The sequence below is a fragment of the Ranitomeya imitator genome, chromosome 2, assembly GCF_032444005.1.
Source record: "Ranitomeya imitator isolate aRanImi1 chromosome 2, aRanImi1.pri, whole genome shotgun sequence".
Classification (NCBI taxonomy): Eukaryota; Metazoa; Chordata; class Amphibia; order Anura; family Dendrobatidae; genus Ranitomeya; species Ranitomeya imitator.
This window is the reverse complement of record NC_091283.1, coordinates 107861091-107887249: the sequence shown is the minus strand read 5'-3', so window position 1 is coordinate 107887249 and position 26159 is coordinate 107861091. Positions and strand designations below refer to the sequence as shown.

Here is a 26159-nt window from a genome sequence, read left to right as displayed (position 1 = left end):
GTGACACTGACTGTCAGGGCACAGCGAGTTCACTCCTGGGGCTATCACCGGGACAAACCACCTCGTTCCCAAATGTTTGATCTGTTGCACCTGGTCCAGAAATGGCTGCAGCCAGAATCCTCTGCGCCTGCACAGATGGTAGAACGGGTGATGATGGATCGGTTTGACCATTCCCTCCCGAGGCCTATACAGTCTTGGGTTGCCCAGGGTGATCCCCAGAATGCCGAAGAGCTGATCGGACTGGTTGAGAGGTACCAAGGGTTGGAAGGCTCCTTCGGGAGGCAGCCCATGCCGTACTGGGGATCCCAGAAGGCAGCTGAGTCCCAAAAAGGGGTGGTGCGTCCAAGGTCACAAAGGGCGGGGGAGGTGGTGCCCAAGGTCCCCACGGGTGATATTATTTGTTGGAGGTGCCACAAGCCAGGACATATAGCTGCCCGTTGTTCCCAAACCACTGAGCAGATGGACTGCAGCATGGGACGCCGTTGTTCATACTATGCGTATCCAGCTTGCAGTGTGAACTCTCCGCCCAACGAGGGACCTCAAGCATGTCCCGTGAAGGTGAACGGTCAAGCAGTAACGGCACTGTTAGACTCGGGGAGCCTAGTGACCCTGGTGAGGGCCACTTTTCCTCTCCACCTGCTCCCGGGAAAGAAGGTCGGAGTGCGGTGCATACATGGTGATGCAAAGGACTACCCTGTGGCCAGTGTGAACATTGAAACGACATGTGGCACGGAGTCCCACATAGTCGGCGTCGTTCAGGACTTGTTGCACCCTATAATTATTGGCCGGGATTTCTGTTTGTTTTGGGATTTGTGGGGGAAAGGTTCTGAGCTCCCTAGCAAGAGTAGGGAACCAGTGAACCCGGGAAGGGTGGTGCCACACCCAGAGTCAGACAGATTTCCTTTTTGTGTCCTGGCTGGAGATGAGGAGGAAGTGTCCCCTGCATCTGACATTCTGGAGTTAGAGGTATCCGGTGAAAATTTTGGGACTGCCCAACATAGGGACCCCACTCTGAGGGAAGCCTTTAATAATGTCACAGTTATTGACGGGGTGGTACAGGAGCCGGGGGCAGACACAAGATTTCCCCATTTTCTAATGAGCAGGGAGTTGTTGTACCGGGTCACGAGAATAAGGGAGGAGTTGGTAGAGCAGTTGGTAGTGCCGGGTCCATATAGACGGAAGGTGTTGGACATGGCCCATTCACACATCTTGGGTGGACACCTAGGGGTGGAAAAAACGCAGGAACGGGTTGTGCAGAGGTTCTATTGGCCTGGGTGCCACCGGGAAATAGTGAACTATTGCAGGTCCTGCCCTACATGTCAGCTAACTGCTCCCACTCCTCATTTCCGGAACCCCCTTGTGCCACTGCCCATTATTGAGGTGCCATTCGAGAGAATTGCCATGGACTTGGTCGGTCCCTTAGTTAAATCAGCCCGGGGCCATCAGTATATATTAGTCATCCTGGACTACGCCATACGCTATCCTGAGGCAATTCCCTTGAGAAATTCTTCTTCAAAGAGTATAGCTCGCGAGTTGGTCCATGTCTTTTCCCGGACAGGTCTGCCGAAGGAGATCCTGACTGACCAGGGGACACCTTTCATGAGCAAGGTGATGAGGGAACTATGCAAAGCCCTGAAAATCTCCCAGTTGAGGACCTCGGTGTACCATCCCCAGTCAGATGGCCTTGTTGAGAGATTTAACAAGACACTGAAGAGCATGCTGAGAAAAGCTATAGAGAAAGACGGTAGAGACTGGGATTGTCTCTTACCCTATTTGATGTTTTCCATTCGTGAAGTTCCACAGGCCTCCACAGGTTTCTCACCGTTTGAGCTTCTGTATGGCCGACATCCACGAGGACTCCTGGATATAGCCAAGGAAACCTGGGAAGCCGAAGTCACGCCCCACAGAAGCGTCATTGAGCATGTGGCCCTGATGCAGCAGAGGATTGCAAAGGTGATGCCTATCGTGAAAGAACACCTTCTCCAAGCACAAGAAGCTCAGGCCAGGGTCTACAACCGGTCTGCAAGAGTGAGGCAATTCAATCCGGGAGACCGAGTTCTTGTGTTAGTTCCGACAGTGGAAAGCAAGTTCTTGGCCAAATGGCAAGGGCCATATGAGGCTGTCGAGAAACTTGGTGAAGTAAACTATAAAATTCACCAACCAGGAAGACGGAAACCATTCCAAGTATACCATGTCAACCTTATCAAGCCGTGGCAAGATAGAGAGCCGACAGTAACTCCATCGTTGTTAAGCAACCCAGAAGATGAGGTTGGAGCGGTTACTATAGCGGAGACGCTATCGGAGTCCCAGAAACAGCAATGCCGGGAGTTACTCCAGAAAAACAGGGACCTGTTTTCCGAGTTGCCTGGGTACACGAAGGTCATAGAGCATGAGGTCCTGACAGAGCCCCATGTGCGCGTGAACGTGAAGCCCTATAGAATTCCTGAGGCCCGTCGAGAAATAGTCTCCAAGGAAGTGGAGCGTATGTTGAAGCTTGGAGTCATTGAGGAATCCAAGAGCGGTTGGTCGAGCCCAATTGTCCTGGTCCCAAAACCTGATGGGGAGTGGAGATTTTGCAACGACTATAGGAAGTTGAATGAGGTCTCCAAGTTCGACGCATATCCCATGCCCCGAGTTGATGAGCTCATCGAAAGGCTTGGGCCCGCCAGGTACATAACCACCTTGGATTTGACGAAGGGGTATTGGCAGATCCCCATGGCACAGGAAGCCAAGGAGAAGACGGCGTTTTCTACACCAGATGGATGCTTCCAGTATGTCCGGATGCCATTTGGCCTACAGGGAGCTCCGGCCACCTTCCAAAGGGCTATGGATAGAGTCCTTGCACCCCACAAGGCATACGCTGCTGCGTACCTAGATGATATCGTCATCTTTAGCCCGGACTGGGAGAGTCATCTGGAGAAAGTCCAAGCGGTGTTTGATGCTATAAGAGAGGCCGGATTTACAATAAACCCGAAGAAGTGTGCATTGGGTAAAGAAGAAGCTAAGTACCTTGGATACATAGTGGGTCATGGAGAAATAAAACCCCAAATCAGTAAAGTGGAGGCAATTCAAACGTGGCCAAAACCAGTTTCCAAGAAGCAAGTTAAAGCCTTCCTGGGAATCGTGGGATATTACAGGAGGTTCATCCCAAACTTCGCCACAATGGCGGCGCCTCTGACTGACCTGCTAAAAGGGACAAAATCAGTAATGGTTAAGTGGTCCGAAGAAACAGATTCAGCCTTCCAAGAAATGAAAGAGGCTTTATGTAAGCAACCCGTTCTGATGGCCCCAAACTTCAAGAAAGAGTTTATTCTTCAGACAGATGCCTCAGATGTTGGGGTGGGAGCAGTCCTTTCCCAAGAACTACATGGGGAGGAGCATCCTGTTCTCTATCTGAGTAGGAAGCTGTCCTCATCTGAAAAGAACTACTCAGTCGTTGAGAAGGAGTGCTTGGCCATAAAATGGGCAGTGGACACATTGCGGTACTATCTGCTGGGACGTAAATTTAGACTGGTATCTGACCATGCCCCGCTTAGGTGGATGAGAGAAACGAAAGGAAGAAATGCTAGAGTCATCCGTTGGTTCTTAGCCCTGCAGGACTTCAGTTTCCATGTGGAACATAGGGCCGGAAAGCTGCACGGTAATGCGGATGCCCTATCGAGAATCCCTTGTTTAGTGGGGGAAAGTGCCAAGCCCCACGGCTTTAGGCAGAGGGGGGAGGTATGTAGCATGGCTAAAGGGTTTGTAGTCGATGGGAGGTATGTGCCACATAAGTGCCTGGTTGCTGTAATGTAGCCCGGAGTATTCCTTTCTTGCACATAATCTTGTATATGTGTTTCAGGACCTGTGGTAATGTCAGACCACATGGCTAATCATGTGATGGGTTACTGGGTGGGGTTAGCTCTTTATAAGACTGGCTAATCCTTTACACAGCAGAGATGTGTGGAGGTGAAACCCTCCTGAGTGTGTTACGGCTTCAGGACTGAGCCGGATGAACTGGACACTTGTTTTTCTTTACCTGAACCAAAGGCTATTTGTTTTCTGTTGTTTGCAACATGGTTTGTGAAGCAATAAACCCAGTGAACTTTAAAGGAACACGTCTCCTGAGTGTCAGCCGTCGCAGCTGAGTGAGTGAAATCCTTACAAAGGATAAACACTGCAAATATTGACTTGCTGCATTAACTCATTAACATTAACTGTCAATATAACCTATTGGTACTCATAATATGATTGCAATTATATTTCTGTATGTGATATAAACATCAGACAAACACTAATAAAAACCAGAGGGCAGCAGATCATGTGAAAATATAATTTTGGTGTCATTCTCAAAAATTTTGGCCATGACTGTACGCTACTGCCTGAACCAGATTATTCCAGAAAAATAGTTGCTGAATGAAACGCCACTTCTCACCTATCACACATTAACAGTTCCCATCACCAGATCACACATATAGCCGGCAGCTTTTGTTTTGGCCAAAAGATTTTTCAAGCAGCCACCATAACACGGTAGACACTTTTGGCCGGGCCCTAGTCTATTGTAACCTACTAAATATTTGTTAAAATATGCAATACAATTTAGGTATATTTTTATTTTTCAATTTTTAAAATGACCAATAATATCACATACAAGGAACACCATGACCAGACCACATATTACCACCAGTGACCGAATAATATCACATACAAAGAACATATACCACCGCACCATGACCAGACCACATAGTACCACCAGTGACCGAATAATATCACATACAAAGAACAAATACCACCGCACCATGACCAGACAACATATTACCACCACAAAGTGACCAAATAGCACACACAAGGGACAAATACCGCAACACCATGACCAGACCACATATTACCATCAAATAGTGACCTAATACTGCAATACTGATCAGTAATAAAAAAACACAATACTATCACCATAAGTGCCAGTATTCACAGGAGATCTGTACTTAGTATGCAGTGTCTGTGTAGAGGTAATACAGTGTGTTATGACCTGGTGGTTAGGAGCACCCGGCACGACCTGATAGTTAAACTCACACAGGACAAGCTCTGGGATGTGGGAGCTCTGCTGACCACAGGCCCTAATCCTATCACAACAACTAGAAATAGCCGTGGAGTGTTCCTGACTCTCCCTAGATGCCTCTTCACAGCCTAAGAGCTAGCTAGCCCTAGAGATAGAAAATAAAGCCTACCTTGCCTCAGAGAAATTCCCCAAAGGAAAAGGCAGCCCCCCACATATATTGACTGTGAGTAAAGATGAAAGTCACAAACGCAGAAATGAAACAGGTTTCAGCAAAGGGAGGCCAGACTTACTAAACAGACAGAGGATAGGAAAGGTATCTTTGCGGTCAGCACAAAAAACTACAAAAGACCACGCAGAGTGTGCAAAAAGACCTCCGCACCGACTAACGGTGCGGAGATGCCACTCTGCATCCCAGAGCTTCCAGCTAGCAAGACAAAATCATGATAACCAGCTGGACAAGGAAACAATGAAATAATAACTATCAGGAACTTAGCTTCTGCAGGAGAAGACAGGTCACCAGAAAGATCCAAGAGCGAACTGAACCAATGCAGGAACATTGACAGCTGGCATGGAGTAACGATCTGAGTAGAGTTAAATAGAGCAGCCAACCAAAGGATAAACCACGTCACCTGTGTAAGGAACCTCAGAAGCTGCAGCTTCACTCACAGCCACCAGAGGGAGTCCATGGACAGAACTCGCCGAAGTACCATTCACGACCACAGGAGGGAGTTCGACAACAGAAATCACAACAACAGTGATCACCAGTGACATTATACACAGGACCTCTGTATATAGTATACAGTGTATAGTGTCAGTGTATAGGTAACACACTGACTCACCAGTGACGTCTCTAGGTGAAGTCCTTCATCTTTCATCCAGCACAGACCGCCATCACTTCTTCCAGCCAGGGCTCGTCTCTGCAGGAAATAATACAGTTATCTCGAGCTCCGCTTGCAGAACACATTACTGAATTTTTCCCAACTTCTACATTACACCACATGAAGAAAAAGAGGCAACATGGTGTCACTCTACACAGTAACAGGACCACCCCCCATTTAAAACAGTATACTCAAAAAATAAAATAAAAACATCACTGCAGTAATAATATCCCTTATTTAGCCCCTATGGTAATAATAATATCCCCCATCCTGGCACCGTGTATCTCATTCCTGGCTCCAGACATATGTTCTCGCATCCTGCACCATCTGTCTCCATCATATCCATCCTGCCCCATGATCCTGCACCATCTGTCTCCAATCATGCCCCATATCTACATTCTGCCCATGTCTCCAATCCTGCCCTATCTGTCTCCAGTCCTGCCCCCAGTATGTCCAGCATCTCTGCCCCCAGTGTCCAGCATCTCTGCCCCCAATGTGTCCAGCATCTCTGCCCCCAGTGTACAGCATCTCTGCCCCCAATGTGTCCAGGATCTCTGGCCCAAATGTGTCCAGCATCTCTGCCCCCAGTGTCCAGCATCTCTGCCCCCAATGTGTCCAGCATCTCTGCCCCAATGTGTCCAGCATCTCTGCCCCAAATGTGTCCAGAATCTCTGCCCCCAATGTCCAGCATCTCTGCCCCCAATGTGTCCAGCATCTCTGCCCCAATGTGTCCAGCATTTCTGCCCCCAATGTGTCCAGCATCTCTGCCCCAATGTGTACAGCATCTCTGCCATAATGTGTCCAGCATCTCTGCCCCAATGTGTCCAGCATCTCTGCCCCCAATGTGTCCAGCATCTCTGCCCCAAATGTGTCCAGTATCTCTGCCCCCAATGTGTCCAGCATCTCTGCCCCCAATGTGTCCAGCATCTCTGCCCCCAATGTGTCCAGCATCTCTGCCCCCAATGTCCAGCATCTCTACCCACTGTGTCCAGCATCTCTGCCCCCAGTTTCCAGAATTCTGGACCGGGTCCCCCGGATTTACGCTCTCAATTAAAAAAAAACCGAGTTCTTCTCACCTGACCGCACTCCTGCAGCGAAGCTCCCTCCTCGCAGCTGATGCGCGCACTCGCCGGCGACTGACAATTACATCAGACGCCGGCGACATGCACGCTGTGGCTGACGTCAGCTGCCAGCCTCCGATTGGCTGGCGGCTGTTAACTATTGACGTGTGGGTGCGAGCCCGCACGTCAATAGCGTTAAACTGCCGCAGCGCCAGTAGGGGCTTGGTGAGCAGATGAGACAGGGCCCGATGTGGGCCCCCTCTGCCCACCGGGCCAATACACCAGTCAGGGCAGTAATGCCCTGATGGCGGCGGTCAATCTGAGTGGTAGTTTGGAGTGTTGATCTGTGACTGTTGCTTGGTGTTTCGGCTATGTGCAAAACCTCATTCTCTTCTATTTGTTTTTCCTTCCTTTTCTCTTCAATGTTCCTCTGTGTTGTATGTGAGTGCTTATTTGTATGATAGGTATTTTAATTTATCCCTATACGTCCTCCCTTGTTAGTCTGATGTGCGTATATACACTATTACTCCCCACTTCCCTGGGTGGGGAAAGAGGGAGAGATATAGGGCTGATTCAGGAATTCAGGAAGGTACATGACCTCGGTGTCTTCACCATCAGATTTAATCTGGGAAGCAGGGATAGCTAGGTCGCCCCTAGCCTTATGGACAGGGAAGGAACCCCATAGCCCCGGGCAATCCATCAACATTGTTGTGACATTAACACTGGCCCATACTATTTTTTCAACCATCATGATTCCTATTAATGCTCTGGCTGGGCAACTGCAGCAGCTCAACCTGGAGGTGACAGATCTCAGTTATGCTGTTACACTACACCCAAATGCGGCTGGTCTGGAGAACGGTATTCACAGGCAGACCCAAGTGGAGCCCAAGATTGCTTTGCCTGACAGGTTCTCTGGGGTTGAGACAAGTTTGTTGTGTTCAGGGAGGCCTCTAAGCTGTAGGATAAGTTACGTCCTTACTCCTCTGGAACTGAGGAGCAACATGTGGGAATTGTAATTTCTCTCCTTCAGGGGGACCCTGAAACCTGGGCATTTTCTCTTCCAACCGACTCTCAGTTGCTTTGGACAGTTGAAGAATTTTTTCATGGCTGGGTCACATATACAATGACCCTGACCTCGTCTCTTTGGTCGAGTCTATGCTATGTCAGCTTTGGCAGGGAGACCGGTTGGTGGAGTAGTACTGCTCTGAGTTTTGAAGTTGGTCCACCGATACTAAATAGAATAACAGAGCACTCCATAGCCAGTTCTATCAAAGGTTATCTGTAAGGGAACCTTGGTCTGAGTCAACTGAGGAACCAATGCAGTTGGGTAGGGAGGCATGTTCCGTTAGTCCAATGGTAATTCAACGTAAAGGGGAGTGCGCTTCTTCTGTAGTGGAAAGGGCGATTTTGTGAGTGCTTGTCCTTCCATATCCCAACGTAAACAGCCACTGGAAAACTAAGGTGCACGGGTTGTGGGAAGGTTGATAATCTTGGTGTACTTATTTCCTCCGTTGGCAGATCTCAATTTTTTCTACCGTACAAGATCGATCTTGGCAAAGATAAGGCATTCATTTCTGCCTTTCTGGACAGTGGGGCAGGGATTAATTTGATCAATGCTAGGTTTACCCAGGCTCATGGCCTCAAACCACAAATACAGTACTGTATAGATCAATACCCATTATGGATAATGACTCTGCACCCTTGAGCCAGGGGAATGTTCTGTATGACAAAGAAAACAAGTCATGTATCATATTAGACTAAAGCAAATGAACAGTGAATAAGGGAGCTTAATTAGAGACCTTAAGAGATTCATTATCTGTGTGGTAGGCTACCTTTCTGTTACTGCTGGTTAGAGGAAAGACCTTGAGGAGGGGTCTCAATGGGGTAGTTATGGAATCATTTGAAACTTATTCTTGAAATGCATGGAGAAGAAATTGAGGGACAGGAACTGTGACGTAGACACTGAATCCTAGAGCCTCTAAAAATCATGAGAGAAGTGAAACTCTTGTAGAGTTAAGGTCCTGAAAAGCAGCATTTTATTGGAAGAGATGGACCTGAACTGTCAGGATGCTTAAAGAGAACAACACCTGACAAATGACTGACAGGTACTGTACTACAGCGTGGCCTCAGGTCTTTTCAGCAAACTGCTGATACACTTTCACTTCTAAATCAACAGAGCAGTCCTATGAAAAAAATTGTGCATTAATGTCAACTGTTTACAACCTCACCCAAAATAAGGAGATAAAAGATACTACCTTTAAATAAATAATACTGGTAACAACTATGTATCAGTAAAATGTAATCATTGTCATGTGGATCTGAGGTTAGAACCATGAGAAATTGAACCCAACAGATATTGCTCACCAGTCTGATGCACATTTACTCGCTGGATCACCGGGACAGGACACCATGACACTACAGCATGTTCCAAATTATTATGCAAATTATATTTTTCTCGGATTTTTCTAAATGGACAGTGCAAATGACAGTCAGTCTAATAAAAGTCATCACCCGTTAGAATATACATTGAATTTTATTGAAGAAACCTCCCAATGATAACAGTATAATGAATGAAAACTCAAAATGCACTGTTCCAAATTATTAGGTACAGTAGAATTTCTAAACATTTGATATGTTTTAAAGAAATGAAAATGCTAATTTGTTGAATTTGAATCATTAGGAGGTCACATTCACTGAACAAAAAAGCTATTTAACTCCAAAACATCTTAACAGGCCAAGTTACATGTTAACATAGGAACCCTTTTTTGATATCACCTTCACAATTCTTGCATCCATTGAACTTGTGAGTTTTTGGAGAGTTTCTGCTTGTATTTCTTTGCATGAAGTCAGAATAGCCTCCCAGAGCTGCTGTTTTGATGTGAATTGCCTCCCACCCTCATAGGTCTTTTGCTTGATGATACTCCAAAGGTTCTCTATAGGGTTGAGGTCAGGGGAAGATGGTGGCCACGCCATGAGTTTATCTCCTTTTATGCTCATAGCAGCCAATGACTCAGAAGTATTCTTTGCAGCATGAGATGGTGCATTGTCATGCATGAAGATGATTTTGCTCCTGAAGGCACGTTTCTGCTTTTTAGACCATGGAAGAAAGTTGTCAGTCAGAAACTCTATAGACTTTGCAGAGGTCATTTTCATACCTTCAGGAACCTTAAAGGGCACTACCAGCTGTTTCCCCATGATTCTGGCCCAAAACATGACTCATCCACCTCCTTGCTGACATTGCAGCCTTTTTGGGACATGGTGGCCATACACCAACCATCCACTACTCCATCCATCTGGACCATCCAGGGTTGCTCGACACTCATCGGTAAACAAGACTGTTTGAAAATTAATCTTCATGTATGTCTGGGCCCACTGCAACCGTTTCTGCTTGTGAACACTGTTTAGGAGAGGCCAAATAGTAGGTTTATGAACCAAAGCAAGTCATTGAAGGATCCTACACCTTGAGGTTCGAGGGATTCCAGGGGCACCAGCAGCTTCATTATCTGTTTGCTGGTTTGTAATGGCTTTTTAGCAGCTGCTCCGATAAACTTGCCTGGCAGAAACCTTCCTCATTATGCCTTTATCAGCACAAACTCGTCTGTGCTCAGATTCAGCCACAAATCTCTTAACAGTATGATGATCACGCTTAAGTTTTTGGGAAATATCTAATGTTTTCATCCCTTGACCAAGACATTGCACTATTTGATGCTTTTCGGCAGCAGAGAGATCCCTTTTCTTTCCCATGTCACTTGAAAACTGTGGGATGCTTAATAATGTGGAACATCATTTTTAAGTAGTTTTCCTTTAATTAGAATCACCTGGAAAACTAATTATCACATGTGTTTAAGCTTGATTTCAATGATCCATTGAGCCCTGAGACACAATACCATCCATGAGTTTATTTGAAAAACAAATCTTTATGATACTTATATTCAATTTGCATAATAATTTGGAACACGGTGCATAACATTGAGTCTTGTGAGAATGGATATCATCTCACTGGGGACAAGAGGTCAATGTTTTAGTAAGTATGACACACCAAGTAAAAAACAGAATTGATCCTAGCAATAGATACAGTGGCATGTAAAAGTTTGGGCACCCCAGGTCAAAATTACTGCTATTGTGAACAGTTGAAGATCAAATGATCTCTAAAAGGCCTAAAAGTTAAAGATGACACATTTCTTTTGTATTTTAGGCAAGAAAAAAATTGTCATTTTTTTTCATTTTAAAAATTACAAAAACGAAAATGAGCAGATGCCAAAGGTTGAACACCCTTGGAGATTTGTGTGTGCAAATAATGGCGGCCAAGGTTTTAGACTTTAATTAACCTGTTAGGGTTATGGCTTGTTCACTATCTTCATTAGAAAGGAGAGGTGATGCAAATTTCCCATCTATATAATAACCCAGCCTCCTCTTACCTTGTGCCAAAAAACAGTAGGCATGAGTTCTTCTAAGTAGCTGCCTATCACTCTAAAAAGTAAAATGTTGGAGGTCCACAAAGCAGGAGAAAGCAATAAGAAGATAGTAAAGCATTTTCAAGTTGCCCTTTCTTCAGATGGAAATGTAAGAAATGGAGGTTACCAGGAACAGTGGAGGTAAAGATAGAGTCTGGAAGACCAAGCAAAATTTCAGTGAGGGCTAAAATATCAGTGTAAAATTGTTAGAGAAGCAAATCAGAACCCACACTTAACTGCAAAAGACATTTAGCATAATCCGGAGTTATGGTACATTGTGCTATTGTTCAGAGACACCTGCACAAATATGGCCTTCATGAAAGAGTCATCAGTAGAAAACCTCTCCTGCGTCCTCACCATTAAATTCAGAAGTATGAAAAAGATCATCTAAACAAGCCTGATGCATTTTGGAAACAAGTCCTGTGGACCAATGAGGTTAAAATAGAACTCTTTGGTCACAATCATCAAAGGTATGTGTGGAGAAAAAAGGGCACAGAATTTCAGGAAAAAAACTTCTCACCACCCATTAATCATAGAGGTGGATCAATCAAGTTTTGGGGTTGTGTTGCAGCCAATGGCACAGTGACCATTTCATGGTTAGAGGGAAGAATGGATTCACTAAAATTTCAACAAATTATTAATGCAAACATATCACCATCTGTAAATAGCTGAAGCTGAAAAGAGGATGGCTTCTACAAATGAATAATGTCTTAAACACTAATCAAAATCCACAATAGGATAACTCAAAAGGCACAAGTTAAAGGCTTTACAATGGTGCCACAGTCCCCTGAACTGGGCATCATTGAAAATCTGTGGCTAAACTTCAAAATAGCAGTGCAGGCAAGATGACCCAGGAATCTCACAGAACTGGAAGAATTTTCCAAGGAATAATGGATGAAAAGCCCTTAAACAACAATCTTGGCTGGCTACAAAAAGCGTTTACAAGCTGTGATACTTTCAAAAAGGGGTGCTGCTAGATGCCAGCCATGCAAGGTGCCCAAACTTTTGTATCGTCGCATTTTCCTTTTTGTAATATTTACATATTTTTTTGCCTAAAAAAGAAAGAAAATTTGTCATCTTTAACCCCTTCATGACCCAGCCTATTTTGACCTTAAAGACCTTGCCATTTTTTGCAATTCTGACCAGTGTCCCTTTATGAGGTAATAACTCGGGAACGCTTCAACGGATCCTAGCGATTCTGAGAGTGTTTTCTCGTGACATTTTGGGTTTCATGTTAGTGGTAAATATAGGTCAATAAATTCTGTGTTTATTTGTGATAAAAACGGAAATTTGGCGAAAATTTTGAAAATTTTGCAATTTTCACATTTTGAATTTTTATTCTGTTAAACCAGAGAGTTATGTGACACAAAATAGTTAATAAATAACATTTCCCACACGTCTACTTTACATCAGCACAATTTTGGAAACAAAATTTTTTTTTGCTAGGAAGTTATAAGGGTTAAAATTTGACCAGCGATTTCTCATTTTTACAACGAAATTTACAAAACCATTTTTTTTAGGGACCACCTCACATTTGAAGTCAGTTTGAGGGGTCTATATGGCTGAAAATACCCAAAAGTGACACCATTCTAAAAACTGCACCCCTCAAGGTGCACAAAACCACATTCCAGAAGTTTATTAACCTTTCAGGTGCTTCACAGCAGCAGAAGCAACATGGAAGGAAAAAATGAACATTTAACTTTTTAGTCACAAAAATAATTTTTCAGCAACAATTTTTTTATTTTCCCAATGGTAAAAGGAGAAACTGAACCACAAAAGTTGTTGTCCAATTTGTCCTGAGTAGGCTGATACCTCATATGTGGGGGTAAACCACTGTTTGGGCGCACGGCAGGGCTTGGAAGGGAAGGAGCGCCATTTGACTTTTTGAATGAAAAATTGGCTGCACTCTTTAGCGGACACCATGTCATGTTTGGAGAGCCCCTGTGTGCCTAAAAATTGGAGCTCCCCCACAAGTGACCCCATTTTGGAAACTAGACGCCCCAAGGAACTTATCTAGATGCATAGTGAGCACTTTAAACCCCCAGGTGCTTCACAGAAGTTTATAACGCAGAGCCATGAAAATAAAAAATAATTTTTCTTTCCTCAAAAATGATTTTTTTAGCCTGGAATTTCCTATTTTGCCAACAGTAATAGGAGAAATTGAACCACAAATTTTGTTGTCCAGTTTGTCCTGAGTATGCAGATACCCCATATGTGGGGGTAAACCACTGTTTGGGCGCACGGCAGGGCTCAGAAGGGAAGGCACGCCATTTGGCTTTTTAAATGGAAAATTAGTTCCAATCATTAGCGGACACCATGTTGCGTTTGGAGAGCCCCTGTGTGCCTAAACATTGGAGATCCCCCACAAATGACCCCATTTTGGAAACTAGACCCCCAAAGGAACTAATCTAGATGTGTGGTGAGCACTTTGAACCCTCAAGTGCTTCACAGAAGTTTATAACGCAGAGCCATGAAAAAAAAAAAAAATTCTTTTCTCAAAAATGATTTTTTAGCCCGCAATTTTTTATTTTCCCAAGGGTAACAGGAGAAATTTGACCCCAAAAGTTGTTGTCCAGTTTCTCCTGAGTACGCTGATACCCCATATGTGGGGGTAAACCACTGTTTGGGCACATGCTGGGGCTCGGAAGTGAAGTAGTGACGTTTTGAAATGCAGACTTTGATGGAATGCTCTGCGGGCGTCACGTTGCGTTTGCAGAGCCCCTGATGTGGCTGAACAGTAGAAACCCCCCACAAGTGACCCCATTTTGGAAACTAGACCCCGAAAGGAACTTATCTAGGTATGTGGTGAGCACTTTGAACCCCCAAGTGCTTCACAGAAGTTTATAACGCAGAGCCGTGAAAATAATAAATACGTTTTCTTTCCTCAAAAATAATTTTTAGCCCAGAATTTTTTATTTTCCCAAGGGTTACAAGAGAAATTGGACCCCAAAAGTTGTTGTCCAGTTTCTCCTGAGTACACTGATACCCCATGTGTGGGGGTAAACCACTGTTTGGGCACACGTCGGGGCTCAGAAGGGAAGTAGTGACTTTTGAAATGCAGACTTTGATGGAATGGTCTGCGGACATCATGTTGCGTTTGCAGAGCCCCTCGTGTGCCTAAACAGTAGAAACCCCCCACAAGTGACCCCATTTTGTAAACTAGACCCCCCAAGGAACTTATCTAGATATGTGGTGAGCACTTTGAACACCCAAGTGCTTCACAGACGTTTACAACGCAGAGCCGTGAAAATAAAAAATCATTTTTCTTTCCTCAAAAATGATGTTTTAGCAAGCAATTTTTTTATTTTCTCAAGGATAACAGGAGAAATTGGACCCCACTAATTGTTGCGCAGTTTGTCCTGAGTATGCTGGTACCCCATATGTGGGGGTAAACCACTGTTTGGGCACACGTCGGGGCTCGGAAGTGAGGGAGCACCATTTGAATTTTTGAATACAAGATTGGCTGGAATCAATGGTGGCGCCATGTTGCGTTTGGAGACCCCCTGATGTGCCTAAACAGTGGAAACCCCTCAATTCTAACTCCAACACTAACCCCAACACACCCCTAACCCTTATCCCAACTGTAGCCGTAACCCTAATCACAACCCTAACCCCAACACACCCCTAACCACAACCCTAACCCCAACACACCCCTAACCCTAACCACAACCCTAATTCCAACCCAACCCTAACCCTAAGGCTATGTGCCCACGTTGCGGATTCGTGTGAGATTTTTCAGCACCATTTTTGAAAAATCCGCGGGTAAAAGGCACTGTGTTTTACCTGCGGATTTACCGCAGATTGCCAGTGTTTTTTGTGCGGATTTCACCTGCGGATTCCTATTGAGGAACAGGTGTAAAACGCTGCGGAATCCGCACAAAGAATTGACATGCGGCGGAAAATACAACGCAGCGTTTCCGCGTGGTATTTTCCGCACCATGGGCACAGCGGATTTGGTTTTCCATATGTTTACATGGTACTGTAAACCTGATGGAACTCTGCTGCGGATCCGCAGCGGCCAATCTGCTGCGGATCCGCAGCCAAATCTGCACCGTGTGCACATAGCCTAATTCTAAAGGTATGTGCACACGCTGCGGAAAACGCTGCGGATCCGCAGCAGTTTCCCATGAGTTTACAGTTCAATGTAAACCTATGGGAAACAAAAATCGCTGTGCACATGCTGCGGAAAAACTGCACGGAAATGCAGCGGTTTACATTCCGCAGCATGTCACTTCTTTCTGCGGATTCCGCAGCGGTTTTACAACTGCTCCAATAGAAAATCTCAGTTGTAAAACCGCAGTGAAATGCGCAGAAAAACTGTGGTAAATCCGCCATAAATCTGCAGAGGACCAGAATACGTGTACACATTCCTAAACCTAACCCTATCCCTACCCCTAACCCTACCCCTAACCCTAACCCTAACCCTACCCCTACCCCTACCCCTACCCCTAACCCTAAAATCTTTATTTTATTATTGTCCCTAGCTATGGGGGTGACAAAGGGGGGGGTCATTTACAGTTTTTTTTATTTTGATCACTGTGAGGTTTTATCACAGTGATCAAAATTCACTCTGGAACGAATCTGCCGGCCGGCAGATTCGGCGAGCGCACTGCGCATGCGCCCGCCATTTTGGAAGATGGCGGCGCCCAGGAAAGAAGACGGACGGACCCCGGGAGGCTAGGTAAGTATAAGGGGGGGAGATCAGGGCACGGGGGGGCGTCGGAGCACGGGGGGTGGATCGGAGCATGGGGGGGGATCGTAACATGGGGGAGGGATCGGAGAACGGGGGGGTGGATCGCAGTGCGGGGGGGTGGATCGGAGTGCAGGGGGGTGGGATTGGAGCACGGGGGGTGGGATTGGAGCACGGGGGGTGGGATTGGAGCACGAGGGGAGCGGACAGGAGGACGGGGGAGCAAAGCACAGGACAGAGGGGAGTGGTCCACAGATCGGAGGGCTGGGGGGGCGATCGGTGGGGTGGGGGCACATTAGTGTTTCCATTTATGGCCAATGATATTGCAGCATCGGCCATGGCTGGATTGTAATATTTCACCAGTTTTTTAGGTGAAATATTACAAATCGCTTTCACTTTCAACAGCCAATCAGAGCGATCGTAGCCACGGGGGGGTGAAGCCACCCCCCCTGGGCTAAAGTACAACTCCTCCTGTCCCTGCAGGCCGGGTGAAATTGGAGTTAACCCTTTCACCGGATCTGCAGGGACGCGATCTTTCCATGACGCATATGCTGCATCATGGGTCGGAATGGCACCGACTTTCATGACGCAGCGTATGCGTCAAAGGTCGGGAAGGGGTTAACATTAGGCCTTTTAAAAAACATTTCATCTTCAACTTGCTTAACTGTTCACAATAACAGAAATTTTTACCAGGTGTGCCCAAACTTTTACATGCCACTGTACGACCCCATATACTTTGAATGAAAATAGGTAACCCACTGATCATCTGATGTCCAAGGGGTCTCCAAATTCTTCTCCTGAAGTCTGGGACAGAAAAGGGTTGGGCAGTTGGATTTTAATGACTTGATATTTTAGTATGCAGTGAAGATGAAACACCTCTGGCAGCAGTTTAGTTCTTTCTTCTCGCTGAAAATATATGAACACTTGGCTGTTCCGAGATCTTATGTGTATGGGGGAGTTACGGAGAGTCAGGAGAGATTGCTGTATGTATGGCCAATATCTATCTTATGTGTTTGGCCAGCTTTAGCCACGAACAGTAACTGACAAAATCAACAACCATAGCAACAAGTACTAAGCTTTATAATCATATAATATTTGTATTTCATTATGGACCTTCAACTTACAACCAAAGTGAATTTATACTCAAATTGTTCATAGCGGATTTAAGAAATTGCTGTGGAACTGTCAAATTTCCACAGTGGATGAATAAGGTGAAATCTGCAGAAAATCTTCAGCAAAATTTTCTACAATGTCTAAACTTACACTAGATGTAAATATTACAAAAATGATACATACATGTAAATGCGTATACCAAAATTATTTAGCCTTTTATGCTTCGAGAATTATATCATTTGCTAACTTACTTGCTGTTGTTCGTGTTATCTGCTTAAATTCCTGTTGGTCTTCAAATTCGCCCTTAGACATTTTTTCTGTGTAAAACCGGCGCAGAACACCTACCAAATACAAGGGTTCATTGTGTTTAAATGGAACGGAGCAAGTGTGTCTAGTCATGTCTGGCTATGAATGATGTATCCCGAAAGGGCAGTCTCCAAATTTCTTAGTTAAGTAAATCAGGCAGCACACTGCAGCGCTAAAATATGCAAACATGAAACACAAAAATTGAACTGCATTACTGCACTAGAAATATGAAAAATGAGAGCGTTTAGCGCATAAAAATGGCCAAATTTCTTAGTCATTCATTACCTTTCTGGATTGTCCACACGTGAATTTCTGCCACAGGCGGCTCCTCTGTCACCACTGCTATTTTCCTGATTGTTTCTCCTTCCTCCAGGAACACAGACTCAAAGACAGGGATGGTGTCCTCACATAGGAAGTCTTTGTCACCTGACTGGGGGTCTGGGATTTCCTCTGTTATAATAAACAGACAACAAACTAATACCTATCACACATTTCCACAACTAAGTAGGCTGTAAATGTTCAATGAGTACCTCTAGCTTAGAAGTGCTCTCAGTACAATACTAAGGCATTGTATTTTTGGGAAATCCCAATTAAAGGAATTTTCTGCAGATGAGATTGTCCTACTTACTGATTGTAGCTGGATTTTATATCACAATCTTAAAGGTAGTATGCTATCAGAAAATTACCTAAATCAGATTTTTATATATACATAAAGCTCTGGCAAAAATTAAGAGACCACTGCAAAATGTTCAGTTTGTCTGATGTTTCTCTTTATGGGTATATGTTTGAGTAAAATGTAAATTTTGTATTTATTTTCTGAAAATGAGAAATGGTCAAAATAACAAAAAAAGCATTGCTTGCAGACCTCAAATAATGCAAAAAACCAAGTTCATAATCATTTAGAAGCAACAATACTGATGCTTTAACTCAGGAAGAGTTCATAAATCAATATTTGTGGAATAACCATGATTTTTAATCACCGCTTTCATGTGTCTTGGCATGCTTTCCACCAGTCGTTCACACTGCTTACGGCACAAATATTTAAGCAGCTCTTCTTTGTTTGATGGCTTGTGACTATCCAGCTTCCTCTTGATTACATTTCAGAGGTTTTTAATGGGATTCAGGTCTGGAGATTGGGCTGCCCATGACAGGGTTTTGATGTGGTGGTCTCCTAATTTTGCTACAGCTGTATATATAAGATAAAAAAGTTGAGGCAGCACACCATGTCAAAGTTGCAAAGTGCTCTTTAATAGCCCATGCGGCAACGTTTCGGTCCTAGGTGTGGACCTTTTTCAAGCAGTTACAAAAGTGCATGTGCAACCAAAATAACAAGTATTTAGCAGCAATATGAAAAATATACAGCATTGTGATAATAATTAATCATAATTTACATAAAGGTACAATGTAACATGATTACATAAAGTGATATAGTGCCCCCTGGAACTTTTCAATCTTTTACCACATATCATGCTTCAAACATAAAGATACCAAATGTAAATTTTTGGTGAAGAATCAACAACAAGTGGAACACAATTGTGAAGTTGAACGAAATTTATTGGTTATTTTAAATTTTTGTGGAAATTCAAAAACTGAAAAGTGGGGTGTGCAATATTATTCGGCCCCTTTAACTTAATACTTTGTTGCTTCACCTTTTGCTGTGATTACCGCTGCAAGTCGCTTGGGGTATGTCTATCAGATTTGTAAATCGAGAGACTGAAATTCTTGCCAATTCTTCCTTGGTAAATAGCTCGAGCTTAGCGAGGTTTGATGGAGATTGTTTGTGAACAGCAGTTTTCAACTCTTTCCACAGATTCTCGATTGGATTGAGGTCTGGACTTTGACTTGGCCATTCTAACCTCTGGATATATTTATTTGTGAACCATTCCATTGTAGATTTTGCTTTATGTTTGGAATCATTGTCTTGTTGGAAGACAAATCTCTGTCCCAGTCTCAGGTCTTTTGCAGACTCAAACAGGTTCTCTTCAAGAATGGTCCTATATTTGGCTCCATCTATCTTCCTATCAATTTTAACCATCCTCCCTGTCCCTGCTGAAGAAAAGCAGGCCCAAACCATGATGCTGCCACCACCATGTTTCACAGTGGGGATGGTGTGTTCAGGGTGATGAGTTGTGTTGCCTTTACGCCAAAAATATCGTTAGGCATTGTTGCCAAAAAGTTCGATTTTGGTTTCATCTGACCAACCATAGCACCTTCTTCCACATGTTTGGTGTGTCTCCCAGGTGGCTTGTTGCAAACATTAAACAACACTTTTTATGGATATCTTTGAGAAATGGCATTTTTCTTGCCACTCTTCCATAAAGGCCAAATTTGTGCAGTTTATGACTGATTGTTGTCCTATGGACAGACTATCCCACCTCAGCTGTTGATCTCTGCAGTTCATCCAGAGTGATCATGGGCCTTCATGGCTGCATCTCTGATCAGTCTTCTCCTTGTTTGAGATGAAAGTTTAGAGGGACGGCCAGGTCTTGGTACATTTGCAGTGGTATGATGCTCCTTCCATTTCAATATGATCGCTTGCACAGTGCTCCTTGAGATGTTTAAAGTTTTGGAAATTATTTTCTATCCATATCCGGCTTTAAACTTCTCCACAACAGTATCACAGACCTGCCTGTTGTGTTCCTTGGTCTTCATGATGTTCTCTGTGCTTCAAACAGAATCCTGAGACTATCACAGAGCAGGTGCATTTATACGGAGACTTGATTACACACAGGTGGATTAGATTTATCATCATTAGGCATTTAGGACAACATTGGATCATTCAGAGATCTGCAATTAACTTCTAGAGAGAGTTTGCTGCACTGAAAGTAAAGGGGCCGTATAATATTGCACGCCCCACTTTTCAGTTTTTGAATTTCCACAAAAATGTAAAATAACTAATAAATTTCGTTCATCTTCACAATTGTGTTCCACTTGTTGTTGATTCCTTACCAAAAATTTATATTTGGTATCTTTATGTTTGAAGCAAGATATGTGGGAAAAGGTTGAAAGGTTCCAGGGGGGCCGAATACTTTCACAAGGCACTGTATATGCTATCACTTTTTGACTTACCTGGACACACCTTACAGCACTTTCCATCTATTTTCTGAGGATATTTGCAAGGGTATTTCTCTGGGCAGCTAATTTTCTTGCACTCTTGTTTCGTGAAGTTGCATATACACAGCACACATTCCACGACTCCGAAGGCTCGCAAGCTAGGGTGCCAAGACTCTCCGTGGGAGTATGTTTTCCCATTGGAGACACATACTGCAAGGAACAAGGCAAATATAAACAGATGTTGCCTGAGACCTGCCAATGACCTGAATAAATTTATTATGATAGAAAATTAAGATGCAGAAAGGGTTCAGTGATTTAAGGGAACAATTCTTTTTTTTTAAAGGCTATGGTAGATCTGCCAACCACCCTTCATCACAGCAAGTACATAGTGGTCCAGGAGAAATCTTCTCCAAATATGATAAATAAAAAACAGGTTGATAATCATCGTACAAGTTATGTCAGTCTGTCTTACTTAAGATTCTTTGTTTAGCAAAAAAACATACTATAATAGATGCCATTGCCAAATACTTTGACTAATATGACATGGTATTCATCAACATGAATTATCAATAGCAATACTGAGCCAATTGTTTTCAGTAACTGAAAAAATTTAAGACCACCCTCATGTGAACAAATGATTGTAAAAAAAAAACAACTACAATTATTTCAATCAACAAGAGGAAAAATATCAATATTGGTGGAATAGAAAAGAGGGGCAATTGCATCTGGCAAGCAAACATATCACTGATTTCCTTTCTAAAATGGCCTTTACGATAAAAGATGGAATTCATTTGCTTTGGGCAAATACTCCACTTTTTATTTGCTCCAGTTTTCATACCTAATATTTTTTTTTTTTTAAAGTTGTACTTTCGTTTTGAGTTCAGTTCATCCTATCTGTTCCTAATAAAAATACATCTAAATTCTGGCAAATTGATCTAATTTGCTTTCTTTAAATCTACAATTTCTTCTCATTGAAGATGAATGCATTAATTTGCAGAACCCTGGTCCAGTGGACAGATCAGTAGTTTGTGGCTGCCAGGGGCCCCCAATGACTCTTCTGACCGGTAGGCCTGGCGTGATTTGAATGTTGTGGCGTGATTGGCATCGCACCTGGTCTACTGATCGATTCCCACCTCTCTATTTACGGTAGCTTTCATTTGTTGCTACCATATGCACCTTATATTATTTGTTTTGCTTTAACACCTGCAACAAATCATCATAGTCTTATGATATCATAGCCAAGACTTCACACATGCTGCGCCGATTCTTTGGAATTCACTACCTAGGTTAATACGATTAATCCCCAATCCCCACAGTTTTAAGCGTACCCTAAAAACTCATTTGTTCAGACTTGCCTACCGCCTCAATGCATTAACCTAACGATCCCTGTGTGGCCTATTTATAAAAAAAAAAAAAAAAAAAGGTTCCTCGCATCATGTTCTCATACACTTTATGCAGTATTAGCCCTCTGTGTCTGTACTGCTACATACTTAGGCAGATAACTGGTTCATGCAGCTTTACATGAACACCTGAGCCTTACACTATGGCTGGTCTGAATAACTAAAGCAATTGTTACCATCCACCTCTCGTGTCTCCCCTTTTCCCCATAGTTTGTAAGCTTGCGAGCAGGGCCCTCACTCCTCCTGGTATCTGTATTGAACTATATTTCTGTTATGCTGTAATGTCTATTGTCTGTACAAGTCCCGTCTATAATTTGTAAAGCGCTGCGGAATATGTTGGCGCTATATAAATAAAAATTATTATTATTATTATTATTATTATTATCATAGTTGCCAACAGTCAAAACTTTACTATATCCTAGTCTGCAAAAGTGCAAGGTTTAAGTAAACCGTGCACAAAAGCGTGCAGGACATGATTGTAATATCCATAGTATGCCAATTGATATGTTGGTGGATATGAATCACCTGCTGGCCTCAGGCTTTCCTTACGTAGTCATCTTTATTATCCCATCATAACTGCCAATCAACTAAATGCTTCTGACCTAAATTAATTCCAGTGGTATGATAGTTTCAATGAAAAGGGGTTTTCATTTTTTCACGAGAATTAATATACATTTCTGTCTTGTTTTATGTACCGTAATCATTTTTCACAGTTTTATGATCTGGTGATGTAGTATTAACACATTGAATAGCTCGTTTCTTTTCTTGTAACAGACTGAGCACCCATGTGCAGTGTCGGTCTGGGGTGCCAAGGACCAAATAATAACATTGATTCTGGGGGCCCACTATTCAGCTACATGCAAATTTAACATTACCCTCAATGAAAAATTGACCTATGTTTATATATAAAAATACAATGAAAAAATGAATGACAAGATGCTGACTTTGTCTGTACATAGTGAATCAAGTCTTTTGTACCAACTGCTGCTCATATTGGGTGAAGGTGGCCCTTCGGGGAATTCTCCTGCTCTTCTGTGCACCAGTCACAGTCTGCCCATGTGCATATCACATCCCAAGGACAGACTTCATCCACTGGAAGGTTCCTTTTGAATATCATGTTTTATATCAATATCATGTTACGGTACATCACCAAATTAGTGGAAAATATATTTTTGCATTTATAATATTTTCAAAAATATAAGTGATAAAAGTTTAGTTTTGTCAATTATCAAAATGCAAAATTAATGAACAAAAGAGAAATCTAAATCAAATTAATATTTGATATGACAGCCCTACACCTATACTTGGTTTTTGAAGGAATTCTGCAAGGAAGTTGTTGCAAACATCTGGGAGAACTAACTTGAAATCAGGGATCTATGGGGGTCAAATTATCACTATTAGGACTCCATGTTCTTGTATTTGTTGAAGATAGTTTTCAATGAAACTGGCTGTATGTTTTGGAGTCGCTATCCTGTGGAATAAATTTTGAGCCAATCAGACACATTTCTGGTGGTGTTGCATGGTGGATAAGTGTTTGTCTGTATTTCTCAAAATTGAGGACATTAAAGATTAAGAAATGATCAATATTGAAGACTGCGGATTTAGTGGTCAGCCAAGGAAATTTAGTGCAACAGATGAAAGACATATCATGCTTATATCCCTTTGAAACTGGAAGATGTCCAACAGTGCCAGGATCGCAGCAACCAGTGGGACCCATCTACTGTTTGGAGAAATCTGGCCAGAAATTGTCTTCATGGAAGAATTGCTCCCAAAAATTAAGCACAATACATAGGCATTTCAATGTGGGAAAATGAATGTAGGTACTCTGGACTGATGAGCCGAAATGTGAAATATTTGACAGTAACAGAAGGTAGTTTTTTCACTGAAGGGCTGGAAAGCGGTATAGTAATGAGTGTCTGCAGATAACAGTGAGGCATGGTGGAGGTTCTTTGCAAATTTGGAGCTGCGTTTCTGCAAACATAGTTAGCCATTTGATCAAGATTAATGGTACCTTCAATGCTGAGAAATATAACGAGATACTTATCTAAAATGCAATACCACCAGGGAGGCTGCTCCAAATTTATTGTTCAGCAGGACAACAACCCCAAACATACAACTAATATAATTAAAAATTATCTTCAGTGTAAAGATGAGCAAGGAGTCCTGGAAGTAAAAATATGCCATCATCAAGTCTATCTGAGATTACATCAAGAGATGTAAGGAGTTGCTCATTCCTCAATACACAGAAGATCTGTGGTTAGTTCTTTAAAATGCTTGGAACAGTTTCCTTGCCGAGTTTCTTCAAAAACTGTGTGTAAGTGTACGTAGAAGGATTGATGCTTTGATGCTCTTTTGAAGGCAAAATGTGATCGATCCAAATATTGATTTGATTTAGATTTGTCTTTTGTTAATTCACTTTGTGTTTTATTAATTTATAAAAATCAACTATTAACATTTTTATTTTAGAAAACATTGTCACTTTGCAGCATTTGAGGAATGTCTTAAGCAGGGAAAAATCACTTGCATGATATACCACACTTGATCAGGCAATAATTACCTGTAATGAATATAATATAACGGGTCTGTGATCCAATTGAAAGATAAATTACAAAGACACCAAACATAAGGGTATAAAGTCACCCTTTAAGACAAATATTTTCCTCCACCGCAATCTAAAATCATACCTGGAAAAGCCTTCTCTTTTGATAATGTCCCTCCAACCAATTCTCCCCAAACAAGCATTTTACGAACACTACATAACTCTGCTTTTGTTTCAAAAACTCAAACTGTCACTCCACTACTTTTCTTACTAAAATATAGATTACTGTAACTTCCTATTCTGAGACCAATGAACAGGTTGGCACTGACAGTCCTTCATTATGTTATAAATATAATGTATAATATAGGTTTTGGCCAAAATTACACCTTATATAGTATTATTCCACCTCTTATAACTGTCTTTTATATATGATAGTTTGTACGTTTGAAAAATAACCATTTTGTGTTCCTTTCTATATTGTATATTTAGATTTTTTTCTGAAGCTCTACTTAAATGATTTTTACAAATGTATTTAACAGAAAAGATTTCATAATTTACAGGACCAACAAAAATGATGGGCTTATACATAATTAATATCTGTACAATGTTTATTTGTTTTACTTCCGTTTTTACTCTTTACCTCTGCAGCAATGGATATTTTCATACAAGATCTTTAAAACATGCTGTCATCTTTAATTCATACAATTCTAAATTATTTCTTACAAATAGGCTATGTGCACACGTTGATTAAATGGATGCAGAAATTTCTGCACCATTTCTGTATCTCTGGGCAGGAAAAATGCATCTGCCAAAACACGCATTTGTGATGCGTTTTTTTCCCTGCATTTTTGACTGATTTGAGTGAAGTCAATGTTGAAAAACGCACAGAGAATTGACATGCTGTAGATTATTTTCTGCACTAAATCTGCAAGTCACAGGTAAGCAATGTGTGTATGACACTTTTCATTTCTCATTCACTCATGCATCAGGATTGCTTCAGGTTTTACTAGCAAATCTGCATGGCAAAAACGCACCAAATCTGCAACGTGTGCATAAGCCCATTATATGCACATTAAGTGCATATAATATATTTGCATTCACGGTAAGGTAAATATTGTTTTCTCATAAGATATAATTTAATATGTAAATATTATAAAGTCACATTATCCTACATTATTTGGTTGTATACCTTTGCCATGCTTGTGGTTGTTGTTTAATACTATCTGTACAATAGTTCCTGAAGCTTGTTGAGGGTCAGCCACAACTCCACGGTTACTTCTTGTATTAGGGTGTTTGTGGGCATTCATTGCCTGTCTCAGAGCACTTGAGCCAGATGAATGGTCATAAGAACGCTGATAAGAATGGCGCTATATGAATTTAAGCACAAAAATACATTTTATATTAAAAAAAACACTGTGCATCTCAAACCCATTCACATTAAAAGGTTCTTCCCGTGTACCCAAAGTGTGTAAAGTGTTTTCTAAAACTCAGTGTAGACAAAACCAAATTCACCATCTTTCCTCCATATCATGCAACTCCCCTACCTGATCAATCTATCATAATAAATGATGTTACACGTTCCCCTGTATCACTAGTGCGCTGCCTCAGTGAATCCCTAAACTCTGCTCT

The 26159-nt window shown here is 42.5% G+C and overlaps 1 protein-coding gene across 1 annotated transcript in view; it reads right to left on the bottom strand.

Moving 5' to 3' along the window:
• CHRDL1 (chordin like 1) overlaps positions 1-26159 on the bottom strand; it is a 202654-nt gene that overhangs the window by 13241 nt on the left and 163254 nt on the right. Inside the window, exons 6-9 of the mRNA XM_069747130.1 lie at positions 25720-25897; positions 20607-20801; positions 17823-17987; positions 17483-17572 (exon numbers count right to left, since the gene is read on the bottom strand). Of these exons, the coding sequence (XP_069603231.1) occupies positions 17483-17572; positions 17823-17987; positions 20607-20801; positions 25720-25897 (628 nt within the window). The remainder of the gene's footprint in view (positions 1-17482; positions 17573-17822; positions 17988-20606; positions 20802-25719; positions 25898-26159) is intronic.